At 48.8% G+C, this 12,500-nt stretch overlaps 1 protein-coding gene across 1 annotated transcript in view; it reads right to left on the bottom strand.

Moving 5' to 3' along the window:
* Positions 1 to 12,500, bottom strand: part of LOC130206598 (dynein axonemal heavy chain 5-like) — an 84,426-nt gene that overhangs the window by 6,907 nt on the left and 65,019 nt on the right. The window contains 13 exon segments of the mRNA XM_056434643.1: positions 9 to 159; positions 237 to 358; positions 803 to 858; positions 1,802 to 2,019; positions 2,540 to 2,704; positions 4,129 to 4,278; positions 4,355 to 4,476; positions 4,561 to 4,687; positions 5,431 to 5,682; positions 5,760 to 5,930; positions 8,716 to 8,898; positions 8,981 to 9,136; positions 9,207 to 9,398. Coding sequence (XP_056290618.1) covers positions 9 to 159; positions 237 to 358; positions 803 to 858; positions 1,802 to 2,019; positions 2,540 to 2,704; positions 4,129 to 4,278; positions 4,355 to 4,476; positions 4,561 to 4,687; positions 5,431 to 5,682; positions 5,760 to 5,930; positions 8,716 to 8,898; positions 8,981 to 9,136; positions 9,207 to 9,398 — 2,065 coding nt within the window.

Here is a 12,500-nt window from a genome sequence, read left to right on the forward strand (position 1 = left end):
GGACTGACCCAGCATGTAGCGCAGGCAGCTCCAGTTGACCCCCCTCCTGGGGTCCAGGGCCTCCAGGTGGTTCTGGACAAACTGCATGCTGGACGTGAAGTCAGCCTGGTTGAACTCATACGGGATGTTCCAGCCCAGAGGGCCGAACTTACGCCGCTCCTGAGGGGGGGGGGGGGGAGGAGGAGGAGGATTAGAAGAAGGAGGAAGAGGAGTAGAAGAAGAAGGTGACCTCTGACCTGGACGGTGGTGTGCAGGAAGGCCACAGCGAACAGCAGAGGCCTCCACTGAGGCAGGGAGCTGACCTCCAGCTGGTCCTGGGTCAGCCCACTGAAGGTCCTCTTCAGACCGGCCTTCATCCCTGAAGAGGAGGACCAGGACGTCAACCAACCAACCAATCAACCAACCAACCAACCAACCAACCAACCAACCAATCAATCAATCAATCAACCAACCAATCAACCAACCAATCAACCAACCAATCAATCAACCAACCAACCAACCAATCAACCAACCAATCAACCAATCAACCAACCAATCAACCAACCAATCAATCAACCAACCAATCAACCAACCAACCAATCAACCAATCAACCAACCAATCAACCAACCAACCAACCAAACAACCAACCAATCAACCAATCAACCAACCAACCAATCAACCAACCAACCAATCAACCAACCAACCAATCAACCAACCAATCAACCAATCAACCAATCAACCAACCAACCAATCAATCAACCAATCAATCAATCAACCAACCGACCAATCAATTAACAGGACCGGTCATGAGGAGCTGCTCACCTAGAGGAGGCTCGTTGGTGAACTTGATCGAGGACTGAAGGAAGGTGATGGGGAACCTACACACACACACACACACACACACACACACACACACACACACACACACAGACAAAGACACAGACACACACACACACACAGACAAAGACAGACACACACACACAGACAAAGACACACACACACACACACAGACACACACACACACACACAGACAGACACACACACACACAGACAAAGACAGACACACACACACAGACAAAGACAGACACACACACACACAGACACACACACACACAGACAAAGACACACACACACACACACAGACAGACACACACACAGACAAAGACACACACACAGACAAAGACACACACACACACACAGACAAAGACACACACACACACACAGACACACACACACACACAGACAAAGACACACACACACAGACAAAGACACACACACACACACAGACACACACACACACACACACAAACACACACACACACACACACAGACAAAGACACACACACACAAAGACACAGACACACACACACACAGACACACACACACACACACACAGACAAAGACACACACACACAGACACACAGACACACACACACACAGACAAAGACACACACACACACACACACACACACACACACACAGACAAAGACACACACACACAGACACACACACACACACAGACAAAGACACAGACACACACACACAGACACACACACACAGACAAAGACACACACACACACACAGACACACACACACAAAGACACACACACAAAGACGCACACACACACACACACACACACACACACAGACACACAGACACAGACACACACACACAGACAAAGACACAGACACACACACACAGACACACACACACAGACAAAGACACAGACACACACACACAGACACACACATTATATCCGTAGCTCGTGGACGCTAGCTCCTCGTGGATGCTAGCTCCATAGCCGCGCGGCGTCCCGTTACCCGGGGTGCACGTCGGTGGTCAGCCAGGCCCGGAACCCTCGGTGCACGCCATCCGGCGGCGCGCCGCCCAGCGAGTCCAGCAGCTCGTCCAGGAAGTCCAGCCCCAGGTGGCAGTTCTGGAGGAGGAGCCAGCCGCCATCCGCCATGCTGCTGGCCAGCAGCCGGCGGGCGTGCACCTCCTGGCCCTGCCCCATGGAGATGGGACGGCACGGCGCCCCCTGCAGGCCGAGAGCAGGACTGCATCAGGGCTTCTATTGGACATGCACGTCTCCATTCATCCCTTCATCCATCCATCCACCATTCATCCTTTCATCCATTCATCACTTCACCATTCATCCTTTCATCCATTCATCACTTCACCATTCATCCATTCATCCATCCATCCATTCATCCTTTCATCCATTCATCACTTCACCATTCATCCTTTCATCCATTCATCACTTCACCATTCATTCATCCCTTCATCCATCCATCCTTCATCCCTTCATCATTCATCCCTTCATCCATTCACCATTCATCCTTCCCTTCATCCATCCATCCTTCATCCCTTCATCATTCATCCCTTCATCCATCCATCCATTCACCATTCATCCTTTCATCCATTCATCAACTTCCATCCCTTTATTTATCCAGCTATTTATCCGTTCATCCATTTATTCATCCCTCACTCCTCCCCTCCCTCCCTCCTCCCTCCCTCCCTTCATCCCTCCATTCATCCCTCCCTCCCTCCCCCCCCACCTTGCTCTTGGCCAGGCGCTCGATGTTCTCCGTGGGGTCGGAGCCCATCGACAGCAGGCAGACGAGCGGCGTGCGGCTGTCGCTCTCCAGCAGCATGGCGTCCAGGTCCAGCAGCCGAGCCGCCACATAGGCCCCGCCCAGAGAGGCCCCGATGTAGCGCCGCGCCTGGGCAGAGGACGGGGTTACAGGAGGAACGAGAGTCACGGGAACGAGAGGGGTTACGACTGGAGGGAAGGAGAGTGCTGGGAACGAGAGTTACGGGAAGGAGGGTTACATGAAGGAGAGTTCTGGGAAGGAGAGTTACAGGAAGGAGAGTTCTGAAAAGGAGAGGGGTTACGACTGGAAGGAAGGAGAGTTCTGGGAAGGAGAGGTCTGGGAACGAGAGTTACAGGAAGGAGAGTTATGGAAAGGAGGGTTACATGAAGGAGAGTTCTGGGAACGAGAGTTACGGGAAGGAGAGTTACGGAAAGGAGGGTTACATGAAGGAGAGTTCTGGGAAGGAGAGTTACGGAAAGGAGGGTTACATGAAGGAGAGTTCTGGGAACGAGAGTTACGGGAAGGAGAGTTACGGAAAGGAGGGTTACATGAAGGAGAGTTCTGGGAAGGAGAGTTCTGAAAAGGAGAGGGGTTACGACTGGAAGGAAGGAGAGTTCTGGGAAGGAGAGTTCTGGGAAGGATAGTTACGGGAAGGAGAGTTACGGAAAGGAGGGTTACATGAAGGAGAGTTCTGGGAACGAGAGTTCTGGGAACGAGAGTTACGGAAAGGAGGGTTACATGAAGGAGAGTTCTGGGAAGGAGAGTTACGGAAAGGAGGGTTACATGAAGGAGAGTTCTGGGAACGAGAGTTACGGGAAGGAGAGTTACGGAAAGGAGGGTTACATGAAGGAGAGTTCTGGGAACGAGAGTTCTGGGAACGAGAGTTACGGGAAGGAGAGTTACGGAAAGGAGGGTTACATGAAGGAGAGTTCTGGGAAGGAGAGTTCTGAAAAGGAGAGGGGTTACGACTGGAAGGAAGGAGAGTTCTGGGAAGGAGAGTTCTGGGAACGAGAGTTACAAGAAGGAGAGTTCTGGGAACAAGAGCGCCATGAACTAGAGTTCTGTGAACTAGAGTTACGGGAACGAGAGTTCTGGGAACGCGAGTTACGGGAAGGAGAGTTCTGGAAAGGAGAGGGGTTACAGGAAGGAGAGTTCTGGGAAGGAGAGTTCTGAAAAGGAGAGGGGTTACGACTGGAGGGAAGGAGAGTTCTGGGAACGAGAGGGGTTACGACTGGAGGGAAGGAGAGTTCTGGGAACGAGAGGGGTTACGACTGGAGGGAAGGTGAGTTCTGGGAACGAGAGTTACGGGAAGGAGAGTTACGGAAAGGAGGGTTACAGGAAGGAGAGTTCTGAAAAGGAGAGGGGTTACGACTGGAGGGAAGGAGAGTTCTGGGAAGGAGAGTTCTGGGAACGAGAGTTCTGGGAAGGAGAGTTCTGGGAACGAGAGTTATAGGAAGTAGAGTTCTGGGAACAAGAGCGTCATGAACTAGAGTTCTGGGAACGAGAGTTCTGGGAAGGAGAGCGCTGGTGTTGCGCTGTAGGGTCAGTGAGACCTGAGCGGTGGTCCGGTCGGGACACCAGCTCCGGATGAGCAGGAGCTTCCTGAAGGTGTCGAGCTTCTCCTCGTAGCCGTCGGGCAGCGGGGAGTCCTCCGGCACCGGGTGGTCGAACCACGTCCTCCAGGAGCGCTCGTTCTGGCTCACCTGGACACAAGGACACACAGCGCTGTAGGTCTGAGACGTCCTCACCTGCTCCGATGCTCACGGCTCTGGGTTGTACCTGGGTCAGGATCTGGCTGAAGGGGGGCAGGCTGGACAGCTGCACCAGGTTGAGCCAGGTCTGGTCCAGGATCCAGCGTCGCGGTTTGGATTCTACAGAGTTCAGATCCAGAGAAGCTCCACCTACACACACAGAACCTACTTTTAAAATGCTGTGATAAGTACACGGATAGAGAGAGAGGAGGAGGAGGAGGATGGGTACGTGACCTTTGAGGAAGGTGAGCACCTCGGGGTGCGAGATGCGTCCGGCCTGCAGGTCGATCTTCAGAGCCAACAGCAGAGTGAACAGCAGCTTGTGCTTCTCATACAGACTCCTGGCCGTGTAGCAGTACACCTGAGGGAGGAGCACACAGGTACTCAGGTACCTGCAGGGTCCTGGATCCAAGTCTACAGACCCTCGAGAAGGCCTGGATCCACAGCGGAAGCAGAACCACCAGGACTATAGGAATCACCAGATGGAGATACAACTGCAGATCGGATGTTACTCAGGGTAGACCAAGAGCTCCCGGCTGGTTTGGACCTCGACCCTCGCCAGAGACCTTACCCGGAAGGTGCTCGTCAGAGACCTTACCCGGAAGGTGCTCGTCAGAGACCTTACCCGGAAGGTGCTCGTCAGAGACCTACCCGGAAGGTGCTCGTCAGAGACCTTACCTGGAAGGTGCACGTCAGAGACCTTACCTGGAAGGTGCTCGTCAGAGACCTTACCTGGAAGGTGCTAGTCAGAGACCTTACCTGGAAGGTGCTCGTCAGAGACCTACCTGGAAGGTGCACGTCAGAGACCTTACCTGGAAGGTGCTAGTCAGAGACCTTACCTGGAAGGTGCTCGTCAGAGACCTACCTGGAAGGTGCTCGTAAGAGACCTTACCTGGAAGGTGCTAGTCAGAGACCTACCTGGAAGGTGCTCGTCAGAGACCTACCTGGAAGGTGCACGTCAGAGACCTTACCTGGAAGGTGCTCGTCAGAGACCTTACCTGGAAGGTGCACATCAGAGACCTTACCTGGAAGGTGCTCGTCAGAGACCTTACCTGGAAGGTGCTCGTCAGAGACCTACCTGGAAGGTGCTCGTCAGAAACCTACCTGGAAGGTGAGGAAGTGGATGATGTTGCCGATCCGTTTGGAGGTGAGCTGCGTCTTGGCAGAGTTCTGCATGGACGAGTCGAAGAGCCCCAGGAACTGCCGCAAAGACGTCTGGTACATGACGTTGACCAGCGACATCTCCATGATCAGGAAGTAGAGGATGCTCCCCCTGGTGGCTACCGGCCGGTACTCCTCCCTGGCCTGGTTGATCTTCAGCTCCGTCTCCGCTGCAACAGACAGCTTCTCACTCACCTGGGACAGAAGGTTGTTGGTTGATCTTTAGTTGCCGTCCGTCAATCACCGTGTTTACTTCCTGTTTGGGGCCGTACCTCCTGAGCTGTAGTCTTGGTGACCCTCAGGACTTCAACCAAAGACTGGTCCTCCACTAAGGACCCCTGGGTGCTGGTCAGCCTGAACAGCAGACTGTCCTCCAGCTCCTGCATCTTCCTCTTGTTGGACGTCACCTCCTCCAAGAGCTTCACTCGCTCCCCCTCCAGCTCCTGGTGGGACCCACAAGGAGGACGGTTCAGGTCTCAGAGCGCCCCTCTAGACTACCAAATCATTTAAATAGCAAATATACCGTGTTGACGCTCTAAATGTGTGTGGGAGACCGTCAGCCTGTCAACAACCACTTAAGTTAAATGTGACATAAATAATATATCGCCACTCATCATCACTGAGAGAAGCCCAACGTGTGTGTGCGGCAGTGAGCAAACATTTCACGGTCCTTTCGGCAAGGACGGCTTCTCATTGGAGGATGAAACGTGAATCTTGGGGCGCAAACATGTGCGCCCTGGCCAATGACATTGTTTCTTATTTCACGTGACTGGACTATTCGGCCAATCAGAGACCGGTATCGTTCCCTCAGCCAGAGAGCTCCACTGAGCTACGGGAGCAGGTAGCTAACGGAGCTGTTAGCTACCGGAGCTGTTAGCTGGAGCTCAGTGAGTAATGCTGTTTAGTTTCCCCTGTCTGTTGTTCCAAAGGGACTGAAACTCTCTGGACTACAACGGGGGGAGGGGCCTAAAGAGCTGCAGACTAGTGTAAAGCACGAATGTTAACGCAGCATCTAACTAACAGCATGAAGCTAATGAGCTAACAGCATGAAGCTAACGAGCTAACAGCATGAAGCTAACGAGCTAACAGCATGAAGCTAACGAGCTAACAGCATGAAGTTAACGAGCTAACAGCATGAAGCTAACTCGCTAACAGCATGAAGTTAACGAGCTAACAGCATGAAGTTAACGAGCTAACAGCATGAAGCTAACGAGCTAACAGCATGAAGCTAACTCGCTAACAGCATGAAGTTAACGAGCTAACAGCATGGAGCTAACGAGCTAACAGCATGGAGCTAACGAGCTAACGGCATGAAGCTAACGAGCTAACGGCATGAAGCTAACTCGCTAACGACATGAAGCTAACTCGCTAACAGCATGAAGCTAACGAGCTAACAGCATGGAGCTAACGAGCTAACAGCATGAAGCTAATGAGCTAACAGCATGAAGCTAACGGCATGAAGCTAACTAGCTAACGGCATGAAGCTAACGGCATGAAGCTAACTAGCTAACGGCATGAAGCTAACGAGCTAACAGCATGGAGCTAACGAGCTAACAGCATGAAGCTAACCCTGTCTCAGACCGAACTGGCATCGAAACACAAGGAAGAAGTTGTGAAACAGACACATTCCCTCAGAATGATGGAGGCTGATTACAGACATGATGACTTTAACCAGAGAGTTATGGAGACTTTAGAGAGAGGAGCGACTTGTCTTTACAGTAGTGGCTCTACTCTGTCACCCAATGTAACATGTGATCTCTTTCTGACTCTATTCTGCTCTGAACCTCTTCCATGTGAGGGTGAAACTCTTCTATTGTGTGACCCTCTGAAGCCCCGCCCCCCATGTTCCTTAAAGCTGCTCTGAACCTCTCATGCCCAAAGTTACAGTGTGTTGATAGTTGTTATTGGACCGTGTTGAGCACGCTGCGTTCTTGAAATAAAGCTTTGTTTTTTTTCAATATTCTACTCAAAACTTCTTTTCTTCTCATTGTTGAGTGATATTTAAACCGCGTTGCCCAACTGCCCCCCCCAAAAAAAATTTCACCAGCCGCCACTGGTCTCAGAGTGACCCTCTAGAGCAGGGCTATTCAACTTCAGTAGCAAGTGGGCCGAATAAGAAAATCACGGGGGGTGTGAGGGCCGCACAGAATATTGATCAAATAATCGCTAAAAATGAAAAACAGTCATGTATATTTCCACAGGTAAACAGTTACAAATGAAAATGCGTCGGTATTGTGTGGCAAAAGTGTTGCGAACAAGCATCACTATAAACATGTTTCAAAGTGTAAATATCCGCTCAAGGTAACCAGTTGTTTCAGATCCCTTCAACCAAACTGTTCCCATGAAAACATAAGAAATGTGACTTAATGGATCAATATATAAATTACTTGGGCTGAAACTAAAATCTGGTGGCGCAGCGCACAGACTGCATGTCTTTGAGTGTAGACTCCGTTTGCGTGAAAGAGATTGAAACCAGGTCGGGCGATCTTTTTATTTTTTCTAAAATGTATTTCTTCCTCCGTGGCTGTGATGCGCTGCTCACTTATACAATCGTAACCGCCGACATGGATATGAACAGTGGCTTGAAGATCTCCAGCAATATGTTTGTGAATGTGTGACGAATCTGGTGAGCGAGACAGAGCCCCGCTGCAGACGTGAAGAGAACACAACGCACGCGCAGGGAAACCAGTAGGTCTGAAAACCAGTCGGGGTGTAACACCGGCAACCAACACGGGTGCGTAACATAAAGATGTAACCATACAGGTTTGGTTGAGGCAACAGTGAAACTCAATGGCTCTGGGTTAGATGTCTCAATGTATAAAAGAGGCGTGTCCGTCAGGTTTATTTTTTCTTACCAAGCTATACTGATTTGCAGGCAGTCTTGCGGGCCATAGTTAAACTCAAACGGGCCGTATCCGGCCCTCGGGCCGCGAGTTGAATAGACCTGCTCTAGACTACCGGACACCCAACTAAATGGCTCTGTGTCAGCTGACTGCTGAGACTCGCCTGTAGACCAGTTATATCTGAACCCTGTTCCTCCCTCCTAACTCTTCCTCCTTCCTCCTCCCTCTTCCTCCTTCCTCTTCCCTCCTTCCTCTGACTCCTGCCTCCTTCCCCTTCCTCCTTCCCCTTCCTCCTCCTCCTTCCTCCTGCTGATGCAGGGCCGAGGCAGGAGGCAGGAGGCGTCCCTGTTGTGAGGGTCAAAGGTCAGAGGATGTGGCATGTGACCTGCTTCTCCAGCAGGATGACCCGGCCCAGCAGCTGGTCCTCGAGGCCGCGCCGGGTGACGGTGAAGTCCACCACGGCCGTCCGGGCGCTGACCTCGGGGCTGAAGGCCGGGTTGGCCAGCTTGGTGGTGACGTAGAGGCTGAAGCCCTCCATCACGTCCACCTCCTTGTCCCCCACCTTCACCTGCAGGAGGAGACCACGGCTTTAGGAGGAAACATTCACAGGATTTACATCCTTCAAAATGGATCAGGGAGAATTGACAGACCTTATAAGTTGATCCAGACTTGATGTAGTTCTTATCCAGTATGTTGTCCAGGACCGGGTCCAGGTCTTCCCCCACGTCCTCCAGCAGCAGGGGGCGCCCCAGAGACAGACTGTCCTCCAGGTGGGACCGGAAGTACTTGTGGTTCAGAGACGTCACCTGGAGGAAGAAGACAGCTCTTCGTTGTGTTCTCACTCCTCACCAGCAGGGCGGCGCGTGTAGACCCTACCTGCAGCTGGTCTCCCTCCCTGTTCTTAATCCAGGTCTTGCCCTGGCCCTGGGGGTCGATGAGCAGCGGGTAGCGGGACGACTTGGTCACCACGACGCCGTTCTGCACAGACAGGTCGTCGCTGGGTAGACCCTGAAGGCTCCACTCGCTCACCGTGGCACCGTCCACCAGCAGACCAATCACGTCCAAGTCCTGCAGAGTGGGCGTGGCCTCATGTCACATGACGTTTCCACAGCCTCATGTGACATGTTCTAACTTCTCTCCATTCATTTGACTTTAGTAATTATGACTTTTAAGCTCAGTAAACATCCTAAAACAGGTTTATAGGTATAATTCATCGTGATCCATAAGCTGATAACAGATCCATGAGCTGATAACAGATCCATGAGCTGATAACAGATCCATAAGCTGATAACAGATCCATAAACTGATAACAGATCTATAAGCTAGAGATGCACCGATCAGGTTTTTTGTGCCGATCACCGATCACTGAAATCAGTACCTGCCGATCACCGATAATACCGATCGCCGATCACCGATCACTGAAATCAGTACCTGCCGATCCGATAATACCGATCACCGATCACGGTGTCGATTGAAGCATTCTATTTATTGTGGAGCATTATTGCTATGAGGACTATGAGGAAATACATATATAAAGCACCTCAAACATTAAAGAAATTACAGATTTCTTTAAACATTTAGGACTTTTACTTTGAAAAATGTCCTAATTGATACATTAAAATTGTTTGATTGCTATTGTAGGGGATTTCAGATATGTATGGAACACATCTGCATCATTCATTTCCTGGAACTCTTGGGGAAATCTATATACAGGACTTTTCTTAACATACAAAAGTCTGACTTATTTTTATAAACTCTTCCTTGGTCCAGTAAAAATGTTTTAATGTTAGCATAATTTAAGCAAAATCTCAGAAACGATCTATAAAGATACAAAATCAGTTAATTGTTTACTTTTATATGCTAGTGTATGATTTGTCGACATCTTATTTTGAAAAGCGGATGTTGTTTCACGTGGTTCTTTCCGCTAACTTGATCAAACCCTCTTAGCTCCCGATGGAATGTGTTTACCGTGAGCATCTCTAGGGGCAGACATGTGAGAGTCGGCTGAGTCGACCCAGAGATTCAACTCGGGGGACGGGGACGCCGCTCGGTGGTGAGGATCCCCTGTGACCTCTGACCTCTGACCTCTGCGGCCCTCGCCGGGCGCATCGTCTCCGGTGCGCCGCGATTGAAACGTCTCTGATAGTTTTTCTCTCAGATGTTACGTCATCTGATCGGCCGTTTTGAGAACGCCGATCAAAACCGATAATGAGAATATCGGCCGATATGGATCGGCGCCGATCAGATCGGTGCATCCCTAATATAAGCTGATAACAGATCCATAAGCTGATAACAGATCCATAAACTGATAACAGATCCATAAGCTGATAACAGATCTATAAGCTGATAACAGATCTATGAGCTGATAACAGATCTATAAGCTGATAACAGATCTATGAGCTGATAACAGATCCATGAGCTGATAACAGATCTATAAGCTGATAACAGATATATATAAGCTGATAACAGATACATGAGCTGATAACAGATCCATAAGCTGATAACAGATCCATGAGCTGAAAACAGATCTATAAGCTGATAAAAGATCTATGAGCTGATAACAGATCCATAAGCTGATAACAGATCTATAAGCCGATAACAGATCCATGAGCTGATAACAGAGCTATAAGCTGATAACAGATCCATGAGCTGATAACAGATCTATAAGCTGATAACAGATCCATGAGCTGATAACAGATCTATAAGCTGATAACAGATCCATGAGCTGATAACAGAGCTATAAGCTGATAACAGATCCATGAGCTGATAACAGATCTATAAGCTGATAACAGATCCATGAGCTGATAACATATCTATAAACTGATAACAGATCTATAAACTGATAACAGATCCATGAGCTGATAACAGATCTATAAGCTGATAACAGATCCATGAGCTGATAACAGATCTATAAGATGATAACAGATCCATGAGCTGATAACAGATCCATGAGCTGATAACAGATCCATAAGCTGATAACAGATCCATGAGCTGATAACAGATCTATGAGCTGATAACAGATCCATAAGCTGATAACAGATCCATAAGCTGATAACAGATCTATGAGCTGATAACAGATCTATGATCTGATAACAGATCTATGAGCTGATAACAGATCCATAAGCTGATAACAGATCTATGAGTTGATAACAGATCCATGAGCTGATAACAGATCCATAAGCTGATAACAGATCTATAAGCTGATAACAGATCCATGAGCTGATAACAGATCTATGAGCTGATAACAGATCTATAAGCTGATAACAGATCTATAAGCTGATAACAGATCCATAAACTGATAACAGATCCATGAGCTGATAACAGATCCATGAGCTGATAACAGATCTATGAGCTGATAACAGATCTATAAGCTGATAACAGATCTATAAGCTGATAACAGATCTATGAGCTGATAACAGATCCATGAGCTGATAACAGATCTATGATCTGATAACAGATCTATAAGCTGATAACAGATCTATAAGCTGATAACAGATCTATAAGCTGATAACAGATCCATGAGCTGATAACAGATCCATAAGCTGATAACAGATCCATGAGCTGATAACAGATCTATGAGCTGATAACAGATCCATAAGCTGATAACAGATCCATAAGCTGATAACAGATCTATGAGCTGATAACAGATCCATGAGCTGATAACAGATCTATGATCTGATAACAGATCTATGAGCTGATAACAGATCCATAAACTGATAACAGATCTATGAGCTGATAACAGATCCATGGGCTGATAACAGATCTATGAGCTGATAACAGATCCATAAGCTGATAACAGATCTATGAGCTGATAACAGATCCATGAGCTGATAACAGATCTATGATCTGATAACAGATCTATGAGCTGATAACAGATCCATAAGCTGATAACAGATCTATGAGCTGATAACAGATCCATGAGCTGATAACAGATCCATGAGCTGATAACAGATCCATGAGCTGATAACAGATCCATAAACTGATAACAGATCTATAAACTGATAACAGATCCATGAGCTGATAACAGATCCATGAGCTGATAACAGATCTATGAGCTGATAACAGATCCATGAGCTGATAACAGATCTATGAGCTGATAACAGATCTATAAGCTGATAACAGATCTATAAGCTGATAACAGATCCATGAGCTGATAACAGATCTATAAAC

The sequence above is a fragment of the Pseudoliparis swirei genome, chromosome 16 (assembly GCF_029220125.1).
Source record: "Pseudoliparis swirei isolate HS2019 ecotype Mariana Trench chromosome 16, NWPU_hadal_v1, whole genome shotgun sequence".
Taxonomy (NCBI): domain Eukaryota; kingdom Metazoa; phylum Chordata; class Actinopteri; order Perciformes; family Liparidae; genus Pseudoliparis; species Pseudoliparis swirei.